The 19,865-nt window shown below is 40.1% G+C and overlaps 2 protein-coding genes across 2 annotated transcripts in view; both read left to right on the forward strand.

Annotated features, from left to right (window-relative positions):
* Positions 1 to 19,865, forward strand: part of LOC107726741 (poly [ADP-ribose] polymerase 1-like) — a 33,876-nt gene that overhangs the window by 10,305 nt on the left and 3,706 nt on the right. Inside the window, exons 6-20 of the mRNA XM_016536430.1 lie at positions 3,263 to 3,403; positions 3,658 to 3,900; positions 4,440 to 4,505; positions 4,618 to 4,750; positions 5,092 to 5,287; positions 5,576 to 5,704; positions 5,822 to 5,905; positions 6,016 to 6,138; positions 6,219 to 6,347; positions 6,437 to 6,535; positions 6,688 to 6,840; positions 7,313 to 7,440; positions 8,070 to 8,131; positions 15,727 to 15,841; positions 15,987 to 16,824. Coding sequence (XP_016391916.1) covers positions 3,263 to 3,403; positions 3,658 to 3,900; positions 4,440 to 4,505; positions 4,618 to 4,750; positions 5,092 to 5,287; positions 5,576 to 5,704; positions 5,822 to 5,905; positions 6,016 to 6,138; positions 6,219 to 6,347; positions 6,437 to 6,535; positions 6,688 to 6,840; positions 7,313 to 7,440; positions 8,070 to 8,131; positions 15,727 to 15,841; positions 15,987 to 16,068 — 1,883 coding nt within the window. The 3' untranslated portion in view covers positions 16,069 to 16,824. The remainder of the gene's footprint in view (positions 1 to 3,262; positions 3,404 to 3,657; positions 3,901 to 4,439; positions 4,506 to 4,617; positions 4,751 to 5,091; positions 5,288 to 5,575; positions 5,705 to 5,821; positions 5,906 to 6,015; positions 6,139 to 6,218; positions 6,348 to 6,436; positions 6,536 to 6,687; positions 6,841 to 7,312; positions 7,441 to 8,069; positions 8,132 to 15,726; positions 15,842 to 15,986; positions 16,825 to 19,865) is intronic.
* lin9 (lin-9 DREAM MuvB core complex component) overlaps positions 17,732 to 19,865 on the forward strand; it is a 9,519-nt gene continuing 7,385 nt past the window's right edge. Inside the window, exons 1-3 of the mRNA XM_016536438.1 lie at positions 17,732 to 17,837; positions 18,955 to 18,987; positions 19,112 to 19,203. Coding sequence (XP_016391924.1) covers positions 17,807 to 17,837; positions 18,955 to 18,987; positions 19,112 to 19,203 — 156 coding nt within the window. The 5' untranslated portion in view covers positions 17,732 to 17,806. The remainder of the gene's footprint in view (positions 17,838 to 18,954; positions 18,988 to 19,111; positions 19,204 to 19,865) is intronic.

The following is a 19,865-nucleotide window of genomic DNA, read 5'->3' on the forward strand; positions in this document are numbered from 1 at the left end:
TTTTTGTACTTTGTTATAGACTATTTAGATACTTGATCATCAAGCATTATTCATAAATATGTGCAGTTGTATTATCATTATTTTTCTGATTAACTTTTAGAGGAAATGTTCATTTCGTTTATTTTATTTAGCCTAACCGACAACCGACGGTCGTTAAGCCATTATTAACCGTTAACCGACAAGATTGTTAAATTACCATTAAATGAAATTTGAATTGATATGTGGCTGTGATCCAATAAAAATACCTAAATTTGTTTTCCAGGGATTAATTTTATACACTCAAAAAGCAGCATAAACAACAGAACGTGAGGATTCACATGGTCATGTCACGCACCTGCAGCGCTTCTGCGAATGGAGAAAAACATTATAAAGCTATATATTAAAGAAATTAATAGACCTATATGCTAAATATATTTTTCTAAATAATCAATGAATTAACAAAACAAAAGAAAAAAAACTGCAACAATTAGCCTATATACAGAATTTCATTTCATTTTTCTGATGCGCTCTTGAGAAAGCAGCATCCTGTTTGTTTCCTTTATTTTACAAAAGCACAATGTTTTGTTTTTATTGTGAACGTACACAAACAAAAGAAATATTTAGAATAGTTTTGAATAATGTCTTACTCTTATATGACCACAAATGAAGGAGTAGGCTATTGTAAGTAGTTTCCACTTTTATAAGGGAAAAAAAATCAAGTGATCATGCCGCGCCTCCCGCGCGCAGTTAAGCATTATTAACTCGACAACGTAGCCTGTTCATTGTCATAATAAAATACAGTCAGCCAAACATATTGAAAAAATATGCTATTTTATTTCCCCTCATTTCAGAACAAATCCTTTAAATTTAACAGTAGAACAGAATACTCAGAACATAACAAGAATAAAAATATAAGAAGCTACTAACAAGCCAAAACGAATTAATGTAAAATGCTGTACTTATCGTTCCAATATCCACGTAAAACGAGATCTTCAGAACAAAATAAATCCATTTTAACTTGCAACGTATTAAAGGAATATTAAATTAAGATATGTATGTTTGAGAGGTAACTCGTCAATTTAATAATATGAATATGATTTAAAGCGCTTTTGAACTACAGGGAAACAGTGCTATAACGTGAGCAACACGGATGCTGCCTATAGGCAAATTCTGTCATGTGACAACACATTTATTTGCGTTAAAGCCCCTTTTCTCGACAAAAAGTGTTTCCAAACAAATTTTGCGACATTTGAAGTATCGATATAGAATTTATGCAGTAAAGTTAAACGGAAAAAGATTGTCGACACATGAGAAATTTTATCGATAAATGGCATTTCCATCAGCTATATCCAGGGCCGCATTAACCATTGGGCTAGGCGGGGCTGAAGCCCCGGGGCCCGAGCAAGGAGGGGGCCCGTGATTGGCTGTGGAGTAGCTTGACGGACATCGGTAGCGCCGATTGCCAAAGCCCCACCACGCCCCTCACTTCTTAGCGCTATTATTTAGTGGAGTTTTTCCGTAAATTCCATGCATTGCCATTAGAGATTAAAATGTCACATTTGAATTTGGTTTACCAATCAAATGCATTTATTATATATTGCTTTAAGTGTTTGTATAGGTCAATTTCTTTGTTCTATTGTAATTCATGACTGTTTACTTGTCTTCAGTAAGTTTGTTTTTACTTAAGCTAGTTTTTATTTTTTTTTATTTTGTGATATTGGAATTGGTAACAAGAATTGTGAAATTGCAATGCATCAAAAATTTTGATTGGACAAAAATCCTATTTTAAGCTATATATATCATTATTGTGATGGGGGCCCTGCAGTAAGTCATAGCCCCAGGGCCCAGTGAGGTCTTAATGCGGCCCTGGCTATATCGGTAAAAATTTTGAAGCGCTAAATATTTTTTTGCAAAAAAATTATTGGATGGAAACCTGCCTATTGACTGAGTGGCTGCGATCAGCTCTGGTGCGCCGCAGACACATGCCGTGATGCGCAGATCAGCTCTAACGCCCCCGAACCTGCTGTTAAAAATGAACCATCCATTCATCATACCATCATGCAAAACTAAGAATTAGAATCATTGTAATGTGATGATCAAATATAGGTGCCAGTGGGTGGCGGGCGGATAATTTGAAGCAGCAGACTCGGGTGAAATTTGAGCTCATCCCATCTCTACACTACACTGACCTGTGTCGCCAGTAGCAAACAATGGAGCGCGCTCCGCTGGACAAACTAAGTAATTACACCATTTAGAAGCATTTAATCTGTGTTATATGTTCTGTAAAAAAAAATTCATATCGGCGGCATATTTGCAGATACCTATATATCTGCGACAGGCTCATATCGGCAAAACGATATATCGGTCGGGCTCTAGTTTTAATGAAGGCTTTCCACAATTGAAACACATTGAGCAATTACATCAGGCATGATTTGTTTATTCATGTATATTTCGCGTGAAAACTAGTAATAAAGATGAAGGGATGATTGCGCTCCTCGCTGCCGTTAGAACTGAGGCTCCTATACAGCGATCTGTCTCGCCACAGCAAAGTGCGTCAAAACGGCATGTATTGTCTGAATTTCCTGAAAAAATGGAATGAATTGTTCGGTACACATGCGTACCGAGCCTGAAAGACCCGTACTGAACATTTTCGGTACAAAAGTGTACCGTTAACACCCCTAATATATATATATATATATATATATACAATATATGTATAATTTTACTTACTTTTATATACATTTTCATTTTAGTTTGTTAGGAAATCTATTTTATTTTTTTAAATATTTCGATTCAGCTTTAGTAGGTTTAGTTTAATTTTAGTGATTTTATTATTTTCTCAGGTAGTTGCTAAAGCAGCATTTCTCATTTTCTTTTAAGTTTCTAATATATATTTATATTGTATTTCAGCTATATTCTAATTAACAAGATTAGAGAATAGTTTTTCTTTAGTGCAACAGCAAAAACAATAATAGCACATTTTATTTTATTTTATTTACTTGTAAAATGTAAGTTGTAGACACTGGGGAGGCTACCATGGCTTTTTATTCATTGTAGTAAATTACTTGCACTTTAGAAACAAAACACTCAGGCAGAGACAAATTTTTATTTGCATCTTGATGTTTACATTCAGAATTTTGTCTTATGTCCCAAAATTCATATTAAAATGGCTGATATCTGATAAAAACTGATAATATGGAAAGCAAGTTAAGCGGGTACTATTATGTTAAGCTCTTTCAATTTTTATGAGTGTAAAGTTTGTTTTTCTCAATGTATCATCTAGATAAGCCTCTGACAGGACTGAAGCTGCTTGCTGTGGGAAAGCTTAGTAAGAACAAAGATGAGCTGAAAAATGCAGTGGAAGAACTGGGAGGAAAAATCACAGGCTCTGCCAACAAAGCTGCTCTCTGCCTCAGTAGCAAGAGTGAGTGATGTTCTGTAACTCTTTTCAAAACCCTTGTGAGCTGCCTTGCTGTCAAAGTAGACAGATTGCTGACTGACTAAAATAAGTTATGCTCAGTATGATATAAAACAAGGTGTGCGTGTTAACTAGGTGTCTTGTTTGTACTTGCCGACTAATAAATTTGTCCCTTCTGGTTTGTCGCCAGCTTGTTTATTTGTTGGCGTGTGTCGCTTCGAAATTCATTAATAACTTGCTCTGTTCCTTTTGTGTCTCAGAGGAGATTGAAAAAATGAGTAAGAAGATGGAGGAGGTGAGGGACGCAGGTGTGCGTGTGGTGGCAGAGGGCTTCCTCACTGACATCAAGGAGTCTGGCAAGGCCCTCCAGGAGCTCATCTCCCTGCATGCCATCTCACCCTGGGGTGCTGAAGTTAAAGTCGAGTCCCAGGCTGCAGCCCCGGCCTCCAAATCCACTGGCGCTCATTCCTCAAAGAGTACCGGCAGAGTCAAAGAGGAAGAAGGTTAGAAAGATGCATTTTAATTTTCCAGCAAAACTTCTTATAAAGAAAGATTAAAAAATGTAACTCCTGTATGCACCTGCACCAGATGAAATTTTTTAGATATTTAGGTTTTACCGGCAGTGAAACAAAATCTGGAAGTGATTTTGAGCAGGATTTGTTTGGGTGAAACATGTTAGGCTGTGATATGATTAAAATTATAATGGCATATTAATATATGAATTATTTTTAAAAAAAAATTAAGTATATAATAAAATCTAATTATACACATTTTATTTATTGTTATATATAAGTATTTAATCAACATAAAATATATATTGTGTGTGTGTGTGTGTGTATACATATAATCCACTGTTTTAAAGAAATAAGATGTTTTTTTTATTCCAAGTTGTTGTAGTTTTGCTCTAGGATTGTTAGAAGCATTTTCAGATCCCATTTCTATACATTCTCAAATGCACTGACATGATTTTTCATTTGTACATTTTAAAAGACAGTGTTATACACTCTTGCAGAATAATAATGCTGTTTTCTTACTCTGGCAGGTGGAAGCAAATCAAAGAAAATGAAACTGACAGTAAAAGGAGGGGCAGCAGTTGATCCAGAATCAGGTGAGACTGAGTCTTTTTTCCATAACACTTTGAGATAAGAGCTAATCTTATATCTGGATATGTTTGATATATATTGTTTGTGCAATGCCTTAATCATGATTTGATTGCTCAGGTCTGGAAAACTGTGCTCATGTACTGGATCAGAATGGGAAGATTTACAGTGCCACACTGGGTCTCGTGGACATCGTCAGAGGGACGAACTCATACTACAAACTACAGCTGTTGGAGGATGATGTTAAGAAACAGTGAGCCTAACCCATTTTTGTGATTCATTTGGATTCCTGTTACAAAAATATAATTTTACTTGTCCATCATTAGACAGCTTATTTAATTGCACAACATAAGTAACCCATAGTAATTCCATACTGTATATACAGGTTTCTTAGGTGTAATGGTAAGTAGGCTACTTTACAAGCAGCATTTTAACCAGTACCTGCTTCAAAATGTTTCTCATGAGGTATTTCTCTTATGGAAGTGTGAATATAGGGTACTGCAAACTTAAGTACAATTGTTATATGAGTAATACCTTATAATTATTTGACCAGACAGGTCACTTGTCTTGAGCATGCTTGTGTTGCTTTTTCAGATACTGGGTGTTTAGGTCATGGGGTCGAGTCGGCACCACCATTGGGGGAAACAAACTGGACAAGTTTTATGATAAGAACTCTGCTATGGACAATTTCTGCAGTGTGTATGAGGAAAAGACTGGGAATGCCTGGGCCTCCAGCAACTTCACAAAATACCCCAATAAGTTTTATCCTCTAGAGATTGACTACGGACAGGTAAGAACTGGAACAACATCTAGCCAAAGCACTATTAGATATATAAGAGTGTGATTTTAAAAAGCATTGCTAGAATTGTGCATACATCCGTTAACATGAATTAGAGGCTGTCAGAAAGGCCCTTACTGTCAAAGACAATAAATAATCTCACTTTGGAAGTGTGTCGAGGCTCACGTATGGCCCCCCTTGATAGAGAGCCTACAATGTAAACATAGTGTTATAGTATTAAACAAGTTGTTTCTAATCTAAATAAAACGGTTATGGAGCTTTCTGCATATATTTACCCAGGACGAGGAGGCTGTGAAGAAGTTAACTGCAAGCGCAGGCACCAAGTCCAAGCTGGACAAACCCATCCAAGACCTTATACGATTGATATTTGATGTGGAGAGCATGAAGAAAGCCATGGTTGAGTTTGAGGTGTGTTCACTTCCTCCCTTTTTTGTTTTTTTAAAGAAAATAGTAAAATAGCACTAAAACTGTTAATATTTGTTGTGGTCGTATATGTGATGATAACTTGTGTAATTTCTCCTACAGATCGACTTGCAGAAGATGCCTTTAGGAAAACTGAGTAAGAGACAGATCCAGAGTGCCTATTCCCTCCTGAGTGAGGTCCAACAGGTTGGTTCTGAAAGCTGGATCTCAACCGCATATATGTATTAAAAGCCTGGTTCTTCCAATTTCGGTCTCCTTTATCCTAACTTCATGTTTGCTTTCATTAATTTCTGTAGGCTATAGCAGATAGCGCTGCAGAAGCACTGATCTTAGATCTGTCCAATCGCTTCTACACACTGATACCTCATGACTTCGGCATGAAGAAACCACCACTGTTGAATAACATGGATTACATACAGGTACGACTTGGGCAACCATCTAAAGATTGTCTGGCAACAGTGTGGTGGTTGTACTAAATTCTGTTGCATATCCATTATAGCAAAAGGTGCAGATGCTGGACAACCTGTTGGACATTGAGGTGGCCTACAGTCTGCTACGGGGAGGAGTGGAGGACAATAAGAAAGATCCCATTGACATTAACTATGAGAAACTCAAAACCAAAATTGAGGTAAAATGTGTTTCACTGGAAGAGCTATTCTTCACTGTTACCATGATGTGGTCATGTTGTAGTGATTGGTACTGATTTTGTGTTTCTAGGTGGTCGACAAGTCATCAAGTGAGGCTCAGCTTATCCAACAATATGTGAAGAACACACACGCTGCTACTCACAACACCTATACACTGGATGTTGAGGAGGTGAGGTTAACTTTATAAAGCCTGCTGTATGTGAACTTTTTTTTTTTATATAAAATTAGAATTTTCAGTCTTTACAGAGTTCACTAGTGCATTAAATACAGCTGCAAAATAACAAGCTTTTATCTCTGACTACTGCGTTTTTGTATTGTTAGATCTTTAAGATCGACAGGGAGGGTGAGTACCAGTGTTTCCATCCTTTCAAAGAATTACACAACCGGCAGCTGTTGTGGCACGGCTCCCGCACCACCAACTATGCAGGTATCCTGTCTCAGGGTTTGCGTATCGCTCCTCCTGAAGCTCCAGTGGTAAGTTTCTGCATCCTCCATTTCCATTGGCTGCTTCTCTCTGGAAAAAAAAATGAGTATGCAAAAAAAAAAAAAAAACTGTATTAGAATAGTTTCTTTGTTAAAGGGGTCATGAAATGGAGATTCAGAATGTTCTTGATATTTGCACATATAAGAAGTTTCAGAATTCAAAACTCAAACTCCCCAATTTAAAATATGAATATCTTTAAACTCCCCAGCCTAAAATATGAATTATTCTTTTCTACCCTTCTAAAATGGCTGTTTATTTTTAATGGCATGCTTGAGCGACTGAAAAATGAACAGAAAAATGTTTTGTGAATTATTCTAAACATGCTGCTGGTTTTGCAAAACATGTTTTATTTAAAGATGCAGCAGTGCCGAACATTTAGAATGTTAAAATATTTAGAATGTTGCAATACTAGTGTACTCTAATCATATGTATTCTGTTTATGTGATTTTTTTAAAAATACAGACAGGTTACATGTTTGGCAAAGGTGTTTACTTTGCTGACATGGTGTCGAAGAGTGCAAACTACTGCCACACATCCCAGGCTGATCCTGTTGGCCTCATTCTGTTAGGAGAGGTTGCCCTTGGAAACATGTAAGAGATGCTCTTTTTGTCCTAGTTGTACGATGACTACATTTTAACAAGTTAATATGCTAGAGTACAAACGTTTGGGGTCAGTAAGATTTTTCTTTTTAAAGATGTCTCTTATGCTCACCAATGCTGCATTTATGTAATCAAAATACACTAAAAACAGTAATATTGTAAAAATAACTGTTTTCTATTTTAACATTGTAAAATGTAATTTATTCCTGTGACGGCTAAGCTGAATTTTCTGTATTTCCAGAATTTCCTTCAGAAATCATTTTAATATGCTAATTTGGTGCTCAAGAAACATTTATTATTATTATCAATGTTGAAAACAGTTCTGCTGCGTAATATTTTGGTGGAAACCAAAAAGAACATTTATATTAAAAGCTACACGATACGAAATAAGTCTAATATGTTTACATTATAAATGTCGTTACTGTTACTTTGATCTATTTAATGCATTCTTGCTCAATAAAATATTATTTCTTTAAAAAAAAATTTACTGACCCCAAACCTTTGAACAGTAGTGTACGTCAACGATTGGAAATTAGGAAGGCAAAGTATGTTGTGCCCTTCTATGATTCATTGTTGTCTGCTCTAAAGATCTGATTGTGATTTTTTGTTCTACTCTAAAGGCATGAATTGAAGAAGGCCTCACACATTACGAAGTTACCAAAGGGTAAACACAGTGTAAAAGGTAAGATGGCTCTACATTCAAGTCAAGTCATCTTTATTTATAGGGATGCACTGATACCACTTTTTCCAATACTCGCTCGATACGATACTTTTATTTTTGGTACTTGCCGATACCGAGTACCGATACCGATATTTTTATTGCATTTGTACATTTTTTAAATATTGGGTACAACCTTAATGACAGCCTGTAGTCTACTGGGCATACTGTCATCCAGCTTCATGCAAACCTGAACTTCAATTGTTTTCCCAGATTCGGTCTGAATAATTTTTAGACCCAAATTTTTATCATTTTTCCTGGTATAGTCCACTGTATGAAGAATTTTTGGGTATGATTTGTCACAGTTTACTTTATTTTGCTATCCTTCACTTTCACCAGAAAGTCGTGTATGCCTACGGTTGAAAATAGATGATGTTTATAGTGAATGCCCCTATAAATGGTTTTATTTTTATTATTTATATAGCGCTTTATACAATACAGATTGTCAAAGGAGCTTTACAGTCAAACAGGAAAAACATGTGCTGATAATGCAAGAGAACAATAGAAAACAGTCAGTTTTTTAGTTCATTGTTGATTCAGTGATGTCATCATCCAGCTCAGTTCAGTTCTCTTCAAATAGCCAGAAAGAGGTTTTTTTTATTTTTTTTAGTTAAGCTGCTGTTTAAAATGTCCTAAACTCAAGAAGTCCAGAAGTATGTTCTTTTTCTAACTTCGCTCTGTGTTTCACTATGGGAATCGCTTTGGGCGTGACCAACTGCGGAAGCTCCAATGACACAACGTATGACACAACGTCTGTCTTTGACAGACAGGTCGACCTGTGACCATGCTCCGCCCCACCTATATCAGTCAGGTCGACCCCTGCCAAAGTCATTCGCGCTTTCTTCCCGTGGGAGACTGCAGCAAGCTCTCTCAGCACATCCTGACTTTGCTGATTTTCGCTTAACTGTTCAACAGGCGGGCCGTCATTGGAATCTGTCACCGAATGCGAGGTCAGTGGACTGGATTGTGTTGAGTGACATTAACAATTAGAATAGTGTCCGCATCAAGGCGAGCTATTCTATTGGCCTATTGCATATTAAATTACTGCAGTAGGCGACGTCAAGTCAACTAGGCTTTACGCGACGTGTTAAGGCGAGCTTTCAGAAGGTTTAATTACCTTGGACCAACAGGCTAACGTGTTGTGACGAGTCTGAGGTTTACATCACTTCTCAGCCATGTCGACGGCCATTACCCCTGCCAAAGGGAATGAGTCGAAGATCAGGGAGGTTGCATCCCGCCCGTGTCCATCCTCACGTGGAGCTACCGTCTCAGGTAGGGACCCTCACCCCATGTGCATCGTGTGTATGGGCCCAAAGCACTCTCAAACGTCACTGGCGGATCCACAGACATGCGCTCACTGTGCGTCATTGCCGGTGAAAATCCTGGAAAGGAGGCTGAGAGTGGCGGTGGCTAACAAGCAGGACCCATGTCTGTCTGGAGCGACCACACAACCTGCGGCATCTGACCATCTCACACGAGCTAGTACGAGCTGGGCGGACATGATGGAAGTCGAATCCCCGGATATGCCTCCGCTGTTTGAGGGCCTGCTCACGCAGGAGGAGGGTGATCCGGGGGACGCAGAGAGCGATGCTAACTCTGATCTCCTCGATTTAGACATGGACGACGAAGAAGAGGAAAACAACTCCCTCTTCCCCGTCCAACAGTCTAGGCCTCCGAGCACCAACGAATCGGCCTGGCAAGTTGACAGTAACTTGCACGAGGTGTGCAAGCGAGCCGCGGCAAAATTGGGCCTAGCTTGGCCCACGGCCAAAGATGCCGAAGGAGCTGAAAGGGACCTTGATGATGGAAAAAGGTTGCCTCTTGCTCAGCCTGCAGCTCAACACCTGGCTGCCGTGCCTGCTCGCATTAAAGGGGTCATATGATGCTTTTTTAAAGATCATTATTTTGTGTATTTGGTGTAACAGAATATGTTGACATGCTTTAATGTTCAAAAAACACATTATTTTTCAAATACTGTACATTATTGTAGGTCCTCTATGCCCCGCCTTTCTGAAACGCTTCGTTTTCTACAAAGTCCCGCCTTCCGACAAGCACAGTCTGCTCTGATTGGCCAGCTAACCCAGTCTCTCGTGCTCTCTCTCTCTCTTGCTCTCTCTCGCGCTCTCTTTCTCTCTCTCTCGCTCTCTCTCGCTCTTTCTCGCTCTCTCTTTCTCTCTCTCTCTCTCTCGCGCTCGCTCACGCACACACACACACGATGCGCAAAACTCCGCATTTGAACAGTCAATAGCAAATACTTAAACTAATAACAAAACAGTAGCTGATTCAGAAGCGCCAGATTGTCATAGCAAAGTCAGAATTACCTCCTCTCCTAGGTTCACGAAACGGTCGTCCATAAAATGCATTGCTGTTCTGTTGTAAGTAATCTTAAAGATTCCAAAATGCATCTACTTTCGGAAGGCCAAATAAAGTGCTTTTGCTTTCGCCTAGAAACACACAGCATCTCCCTGACATGCTGCTTCAACACTAACTGCGGTTACTGAAACCACGCCTTCTTTCTTTGCATGAACATTTGGGCGCATTATGCTAATATTTCCACATAGTGAGGTAGAACATTATGCAAATATTTCCACATAGTGAGGTAGATATGTGGGGGCGTGTTAGAACGAGCCGTTTTAGGGGGGCGTGGCAGAGTCTTAACTTTGATAAAGTATATCTCTTTGGTTTTGAGACTTTAGTCTTTGCAACTTCAGGGATCTTATCTATGCACAATCAGCTTGTAACACTCCAAAGAGAAAGGAAAACTTGAAATCGCATCATATGACCCCTTTAAGGAAATGTTCCATTACTGGTCTAGCCCCTTTAAGAGCAAGCTCCCTACCAAGCGGCATTCCATGTTGGAGATTCAAGGGATGGGAGAGCTGGGGTTGGCCGGACCCCCAGTGGTAAAGTCTTAAGTGGCCTATCACCTCCATCCGAATCGGCGCTCTATTTCTGCCTCTCCTCAGATTTCGCTGCCGAGAAAGATGGAACGGCTGACAGCGTCGATATATTAGAGGATGTATAAATACGCAGGGCAGTCCGTGTGCTCGCTGAATGCGGTGACTTTACTGTTGGACTCAGGAGCGCCGAACCCAGCACTCTGGGATGAAATTTGCACCGTGAATGATCTGATTCTGCGCTCTTCCCACGGTGCAGTTCAGGGCTGTGGCTGCGTGATGGGCTTGGCTGTGTCAGGTGAGAGAGCGTTATGGCTAAACCTGTCAGGCTTGGGCGACGCACAGAAATCAGAGGTAATTGAGGTAATTCCCCAAACTTTTCAGTTTGGGGAAATACAAAATAAAAAATGCATCATCGCATCCAAGCCACGGGCTGAGGGCGATATGCTCCCCGAGTTCAAGGAACACATTAATAAATTTTGCACTAACGCAGCCAGGCAAGAAGCCGAAGGCGATATGTTCCAGAGACACAATGAACGCACGAAAATCCAAAGGTATGAGAAGCGCTCCCCCAGTCTTAACGCTGGAGGGAGCGCTCGCTCCTTCAGAGGGAGCCAGTGCAGTGGCAGTGATGACGTTATCACTTTGCGACGTCGGCTGGGCGGAAGTGTACGGAGGACTTCTTTCTGCCCAGAGAACTTTTTGGCGCACATGCGCGGTTCATCCGTGGGTTTTGTCAACGATTTCACAAGGTTACAGACTTCAGTTTGCCATGAAACCACCTCAATTCAACGGGGTGATTGTCTCAGTGGCCGAGGGAGAATCTACTCGTGTCCTGACAGCCGAAACCGAAACTCTTTTAAACAAACAGGCAATCAGAACGGTGCCCGAGGAGGAAAACCTTGGAAATGGAAATGGCTTTTATTCCCATTATTTTGTAATTCCGAAGAAAGGGGGCACAGCCCTTCGTCCAATCCTGGACCTTTGTGTGTTAAACAAGCACCTACGAAAATATTCATTGAGAATGTTAACACACAAAGCGCTTTGTCTGTCGATTCGTCCGAACGATTGGTTTGTGACAATCGATCTGTCAGACGCTTATTTTCAGATAGACATTTACCCCTCTCACAGGAAATTCCTCAGATTTGCATACCGAGGCACAGCATACGAGTTTCAAACCAATGGTTTTTACCAAGTGTGTGTGGAAGCGGCCCTGTTCCCGTTAAGGTACAAGGGAATAAGAATATTGTCGTACATAGACGATTATCTGATATACTCATCGTCAAGAAAGCAAGCAGTGAAAGACACCGAGATGGTGTTAAATCATCTCAGCAGCTTAAGGTTCAGGATAAAAATGATAAATGCCATTTGGAGCCCTCTCAACAAACGATATCTGGGGCTCAGCATAGACTCCCTCTCTTATCGAGTCACACTGACAGAGGGGAGAATTGCATCTTTCGCACAATGTATCGCCCGCTTTCAGATGGGGAAAGTGGTTCCATTCAGACTGTGCTTACGAATGCTGGGTCTAATGGCTTCTATGATTTCTGTAGTACATTTGGGACTGCTCAAAATGAGGGATTTTCAGCGCTGGATTGCGCAGTTACGTCTGTGCTCTTGGCGGCATCTCAGCCGGCCGGTGAGAATTACTCATTCGTGAGTCAGAGCGCTCAGGAATTGGAAAAGTCCCACCATTCTCAGAACGGGGATTCCCTTGGGGGCAGTGTCATCAATGCTTACATTAATCGGCAGGGGGCACACGCTCCCTTCAACTGCATCAGTTGGCGAAGAGACTGATCGTGTGGAGCGACACAAGGCTTTTATCCCTCAGGGCGACTAACGTTCCAGGGATTTTAAACAGGGGAGCAGATTTATTATCCAGGGGAAACCCCCTGTATGGGGAGTGGAGACTCCATCCCCAGGTGGTGAACCAGATTTGGCAGAGGTACGGACAGGCAGCTGTAGATCTCTTCGCCTCGCAAGAAAACGCTCATTGTCCTCTGTATTTCTCTCTAGCAGAGGAAAATGCACCACTGGGTGTGGATGCTCTAGCCCAGTGTTTCCCAACCGGGGTGCTGTCTGTCGAGAGCAAGGGTGCCGTGTAAAAAAATCCTTTTTTAATATTTGAAATTGCTAAAATGTTCAAAAAAGCATCTATTATATAATATCCATTTCTGATGTCGCCAATAATTAGAGATGTACCGAAATTTCGGCTGCCGAAAAGGAGTTCACCGCTCAGGTTTCACTTTCACGTGGTGTGAAGCTCTGTGTATTATCCCGCTCTATGCGTATGTGCTCCGCTCAGCTCCACTCGTATACCGTTCATGCGAATCGGAAGTCAACATATTCTGTTTCACCAAATACACAAAATAATGATCTTTAAAAAAGCATCATATGACCCCTTTAATACTGATAGCTCCACGTTGGCCATCCAGACATTGGGTGGCCGAGATAGTTCAACTGCTGTCAGGCCAGCCGTGGATGGATCCATGGAGGGATCTACTGTCTCAGGCAGGGGGGGAAATTTACCACCCTCACCCAGACAGGATAGCTCTCTGGGCTTGGCCCGTGAGAGGTGGAAATTGAATGCAGCAGGTCTGCTTTCATCAGTCATACATACTATTCAGAGTGCAAGAGCCTCCTCTACTCGCTCACTTTATAGCAATAAATGGCGAGTCTTTGAAGGATGGTGTGAGTAGACTCATATTATGCCTTTTCAATGCTCGTGAGGGATATTTTATGCTTTCTTCAAGATCTTCTAGATAAGGGGAAGGCTTTCTCCACCATTAAGGTGTATTTAACAGCTATTTCAGCTTGTCGTGTAGGTTTTAGAGCGAAATCGGCAGGCCAGCACCCCTTGATAAGTCGTTTTATGAAAGGGGCACGCCGTAAACGTCCGGTTTCCAGACAGATGGTTCCTTTATGGGATTTATCCTTCGTCCTAGAAGCTCTTTCTCAACACCCTTTTGAGCCATTGGAGGGTATTGGGCTTAAGTTGCTCTCTCTTAAGACGGTGCTGCTCATGGCTTTAGTAACAGCCAAGCGTGTGAGTGACTTACATGCTTTGTTAGTCTGTCTTGTTTGCAGTTCGCTCCAGGGCTCACTAAGGCTTCCTTTCGCCCTAACCCGGCTTTTGTGCCTAAGGTAGTTGACACAGCCTATAGGTGCCCATCTACTGAGCTGGAAGCTTTTGTTTTTACCCTCCTCCGTTCTCTTCTCCGGGGGAGCAGAGGTTGAATTCATTATGTCCAGTACGGGCTCTATGTATGTGAAAAGAACAGCATGTATTAGGACTCATGACCAGCTGTTTGTGTCGTGGGCTACTCCTCACAAAGGGAAGCCGTTGTCTTGTCAACGGCTGTCTCATTGGATCATAGAGGCTATATCTTTAGCCTATGTTTGCAAGGGTCTTCAACCGCCTAAGGGCTTGAGAGCCCACTCCACTCGGGGGATGGCTACATCCTGGGCCTTACTCAGGGGAGTTTCGGTTCAAGATATTTGTTCAGCAGCAAGTTGGGCTACGCCGCATACTTTTGTGCGGTTCTATAGACTGGACGTGTCTGAGCCATCCTTAGCACATGCAGTGCTGGGAGCCAGTTTGTCTGTGCCCATTTAAGTGCTATGAGGATAGCAGTGGCATGGGTGCAATCCGGGAGTGGTCTTTATCTCCCATAGTGAAACATCAAGCGAAGTTAGAAAAAGAACGATGGGTTATTTAAAGGCAAAAGGTAATTTTCGCCACTGGATGGCGCGTATTCAAAATAAACAAAGGCGTAGTTTGATGACGCCATGACTGAGTGTGGAATCATGGGAGTTGTCGTCTTCATCCCCACAGCCGATGCAATCCGACAGGACTCGGGCAGAAATCATGTTCATGGATGAGCTAATGATTTATTAACGTAGTAGAATGAAGCAGGGTGAGGCTGAAAGCCGTCGAAGCTAAACGAGGCCGCTGAACGAGCGTGACACACGGCTCGAAAGCAGTGGAGCTTTTATTATGCCACAGTCGACTGCTTCCTCTCCTTCCGGTTGTGCGTATGTGGGGGGGAAAAATGCAGCGCTGTTTTATCATACTAGATACATTTGAAAGTTCTGTTATAATGCTACTCTGTGCGGTCGTCACCGGTCTATTAAAACGCACAACATATTAAAGCGTCTTTGGTGTTTCCATGTTTTCTACAAAACAAAACCGGAATCGAGGGGTTATGACGTCATTGGCAGGGCGACACAGTGACACTATGGACACGGTCCGTGTCACTAGATAAAATCGCTTATTTCTCTGGATTTAAACATTCTTTGAAACATTTGGGATAATGTAAGTACACAAGTCAGCAAAATATATAACACTGTTCTAGTGGTTTTTGGATATTTTAATAAAAAAATCTTACATATTGTGCCTTTAATGTAAACCTGGGTTCTTTGATAACAGAGTGAAGTGTTTCACCAGCACTTCCCTCCTTGCACGGGTACAGGAAGAAATCTCTCTATAATGACTTTGGCAGGGGTCAAATACAGACGTGATGTCATTGGAGCTTCCGCAGTTTGTCACGCCCAAAGCGATTCCCATAGTGAAACACCTGATTGTTATCAAAGAACCCGGGTTTACGTTAAGTAACCCATCGTTTCTGATAGAAACGTTTTTAACATGTCTTCTGTTTGAAGGTTTGGGAAGAACTGCTCCAGACCCAAGAGCTGCTGTATCTCTGAATGGAGTGGATGTTCCTCTGGGCAAAGGCATCAACACAAATATTGAAGACACAAGTCTGCTCTACAACGAGTATCCTTTTTGTTTTCTGCATCATTCATTTTCCTTCTTGCTGTTGTTTATCTCTTGTTGTAGGTAAATGTACATCTCAAATATATTTAGACAATTACACATTCACTATCTTTCACAGTTTCCCTTGACTCTGACTTTCCTCCAGGTACATTGTGTATGATATTGCTCAGGTTAACCTAAAATACCTGCTAAAGATTCGCTTCAACTACCAGACCTCTCTGTGGTGAGACGGCGGATGAGATCTGTCCAGGTGGACAGGCTTTTGGAAGCCACTGAAGCCCACTGCTACAGCTTTAGCACCAAGACCAAGCAGCATATGGGTTGATAAACGATTAAATCAGTTCTCTAGCGCTTCGACAGCACATTTCCTGTTGCTTTGTCTGTTAGTTTGGAGTAAGTTAAGTGGCTATATGTAAATTGTATCACTGCATTGTTGCAAATATTGCAGGCTTTGGTACATATTCACAGAAATGATTGGACTTATCTGTGGAGATCTTTCTTATAAGCTACCAACGATGATAGGTAGACAGTCTTCCATGTTTCATAGACTTTTTCTTTAATAGTTTTGCTAAACCTGGAATCAGGTTAACTGTAACACATCTAGTGTACACATTTTTGTTTGTCTTCTCAATATAAAAAAAAGAAAATGTACAGTTTTAGAAAAAAAATGTTGTAAGCTAGGATATAGCCTGCCATAAGTTGAATAACCTTTTACTAGAATTGCCAATGTATGGGCAAATATTTTGTATGTTAAATCTGTACCATCCCTGTTTTGCTTTTCAGTTTTCTTTCCTTTAAAAATGTACTTTGGCCAACTAAAATGGCAATGAAAAGCTAAAAGCAATGGCTGCTGCTGTACTTACGCACCTGTAATCTTTTTTTGTTTTTGATAAATGTTGCTCCACAGCGGTCTTGCGGACAAGAAGCTGTTTCGCGTCCTGACAAATGTCTTTGCGTCATAAATAAAACGGTTTTTGGCTTATGTTTGAAGCTCATTTCTGTCACATGATTCTGTTCAGTTTCACAAACATTTGTGACCCTGGACCACAAAACCAGTCATAAGGGTCAATTTTTTTAAATTGAGATTTATACATCATAAATAAATAAGCTTTCCATTTGATGTATGGTTTGTTAGGATAGGGCAATATTTGGCCGAGATACAACTATTTGGAAAAACTGGAACCTGAGGGTGCAAAAAAATCTGAATATTGAGAAATTTGCCTTTAAAGTTGTGCAAATGAAGTTCTTAGCAATGCATATTACTAATCAAAAATTATGTTTTAATATATTTACAGTAGGAAATTTACAAAATATCTTCATGGAACATGATCTTTACTTAATATCCTAATGATTTTTGTCATAAAAGAAAAATCAGTCATTCTGTCCCATACAATGTATTTTTGACTATTGCTACAAATATACCCCAGCGACACTCTGACACTAACCGCCATGCATTCATAGTTTTACCTGTGGTTACTATGATTTTGCAACAAACTCATAGTTCTCAGTGCTTCTCAACATTTTTGACTTGAAACAAGTTCATAATAATGCGTTTTTGCAATGAAATAGGATAAATAAATACTGTTTACAACTTAATTTTACGTTTTTTATTCAGATTATTTTAATATAAGTTAATTTAGTAATTTAAGTCATCCTGAGGCCCCCCTAATGGGCCCTAGTTCCCTGGTTGAGAACCAGTGATTTTTCCTAATGTGTAGTCATGAGGAAACCTTTCAAACTTGTTTTAAAAGGATAATATAAAAATAAGAAAGTGGCTAAAAATACAAATAAAACACACCTGACCAGTCCTAATGTATTTTAAGATTCTTGTATTTGCATACGATGTACATGAAATCTAAAATATTTTGGTAGTTTGAGCGCAAACTGGAGTGTTTGAACTGCCCTCTCCGTCCCACAATGCTTCGCGGCACTCGGCCTTTGAAAAACCGGCGCGGCTAATTCAAGATGGCGGAGCTCGAGCAGCTGTTAGACGAGAGTGAGTAATAAAACGAACTCCTCACTAAAGCTTCTTAGCTCTCTTGCCGAGCATGTGTACACTTTTAAGACACTTTATAACGCATGTTATTTGACATACATTTCAAGTGTTTTTCATTGTTGTGAGTGGTGTTAAAATAGACGCAAAGTTATTAGCGCTGGAGCTAACGAGCTAACAGTTAGCTTTCAGAAGCTACTACTATAAATAAATATCATACCTGAGGAGGTTTTCGCCTAACAATCCCTTTATAATGCTTTATTTATGACCAAAACGAATCTTGCGGTTGATAGTAGTAGTGTGGTGGTTATAATACGGACAGAGTTTAACTTAACAGACATTTATAGGGTCGTAACTCGATGACAGCTGCTGGGCTTTGTTGTTCTTATCAGTGTCAGTCTGTTTGTCCAGTAAAACACTCTCCGTATAATAAATAAACACTTTCCATATGTTAACAGCACTCTTCATCTGTTAAAAATACTCTCTCTATATGATGCAATACTGGTTTCTTGATTTTATCTGGTTCATCACAATAAATCTCAGTGGATTTTTTCACCACTGTCATGAATATGCTTTGTTTTTATTGCATTAGGATTGCGGAGGATGTAATTCCTCAGTTATGCTGTTCGGTTGTTTGCTGTTTACTGTTACTTTATAATTATTACTGTTAATATCTGCAACAATGGCCCAAATGCATGGTTTGCATATTGAACTAGAGCAGTGATAAAAAGACACATCGTAATATAGTCAGTACTATAAGCAGCTTATGCATACAAAGAGATTATTTGTGGTTTCTGAGTGGATCAGTTTAAGTAAAAAAAATTTAAATTATAAAAATACATATATAATTTAAAGTTGTAATAGTAACTGCCCAAAGCATAATTGACATGTAGCACTTTTATTATGGAATTAGGCTTGTTATATTTTAGCACCTTTAGTATCTTTGTGGAGTAAGATGAATATGAACTTAATTATTACCTATGCCTTTGCCCAGGGTTTGTTGCATAAATTTAAGATTCACTTTTTTAGATGTTTAATCGTATCTTTCTTTTGAAAATGTTATGTTTAGATATATATATCAAAGTCGTCCATTGTTCATCCATTGTTCTTTTGTCTTCAGGCTCTTCAGCTAAAGCCCTTGTAAGTTTAAGAGGTAGGCCAGTCTGCTGTTTGTGACACCCGCAACTATTGTGCTGTACATTGTCACAAAATACTGAGTCTTTACATCACAGCCACAGCTTAGTAATTGTTGGCACTGCTGTTTTGCTTTTCTACAGAAGGAAGTTTGTCTAATACTCTAAATGAAAAGAACAATTTACCAAAATCTCAGACCACCAGGGGACGGAGCAGTTACGTTTCTGTGGAAACGGTAAGTTGTCATTAATGCTTCATACTAGGGTTGGGCCGATAGACGATGCCATCGTCCATCGCCGATGGCTGACAGACATCACGATGTTGAGCCGGCATCGTGATCCCCCCCACATACCCCCCGCATCCCAATTCTGTGTTCGGAAAGGAAATTAAGTGTACTACGGAACCCCTAAAGGGAATAAATAGCCTACGAGATGGGAGGATAAAAAATATATATATTTCAATACTTTCTCTCACAATTATATAGTTGGGTAATTGCGGGCATCAGGGAGCCGCTTCTAATATGCAGGGCATTGAAACCGCTTTCGAATGCGCGCTCTCATTTTACTTTCACTTTAATTTTCAAGATTCGTGATCACACGGACTCTATACTACGGAGCAGCAGTACCTACCACACATTTTACAAGATTAGATATTTGTCAGTGGTGCTCAGTATCTGCAAATCATTCGCCATTGTCCTATGAGTCATCTGTCCTTACTCCGTGTATGTGGTAAGTAGGGATGTAACGATTCACTCAAGTCACGATTCGATTTGATTCACAATTTTGATTTCACGATTCGATTCGATTCACTATTTTTTTTTTATAAAATGAGATTTAAGACAAATAATAAATGAAATGATTAAGTATAATCTTGTTGTAATGGCTTGGACACAATTCT

This window comes from Sinocyclocheilus rhinocerous, unplaced genomic scaffold (genome assembly GCF_001515625.1).
Source record: "Sinocyclocheilus rhinocerous isolate Xijiao unplaced genomic scaffold, SAMN03320098_v1.1 scaffold786, whole genome shotgun sequence".
In the NCBI taxonomy this organism is placed as follows: Eukaryota; Metazoa; Chordata; class Actinopteri; order Cypriniformes; family Cyprinidae; genus Sinocyclocheilus; species Sinocyclocheilus rhinocerous.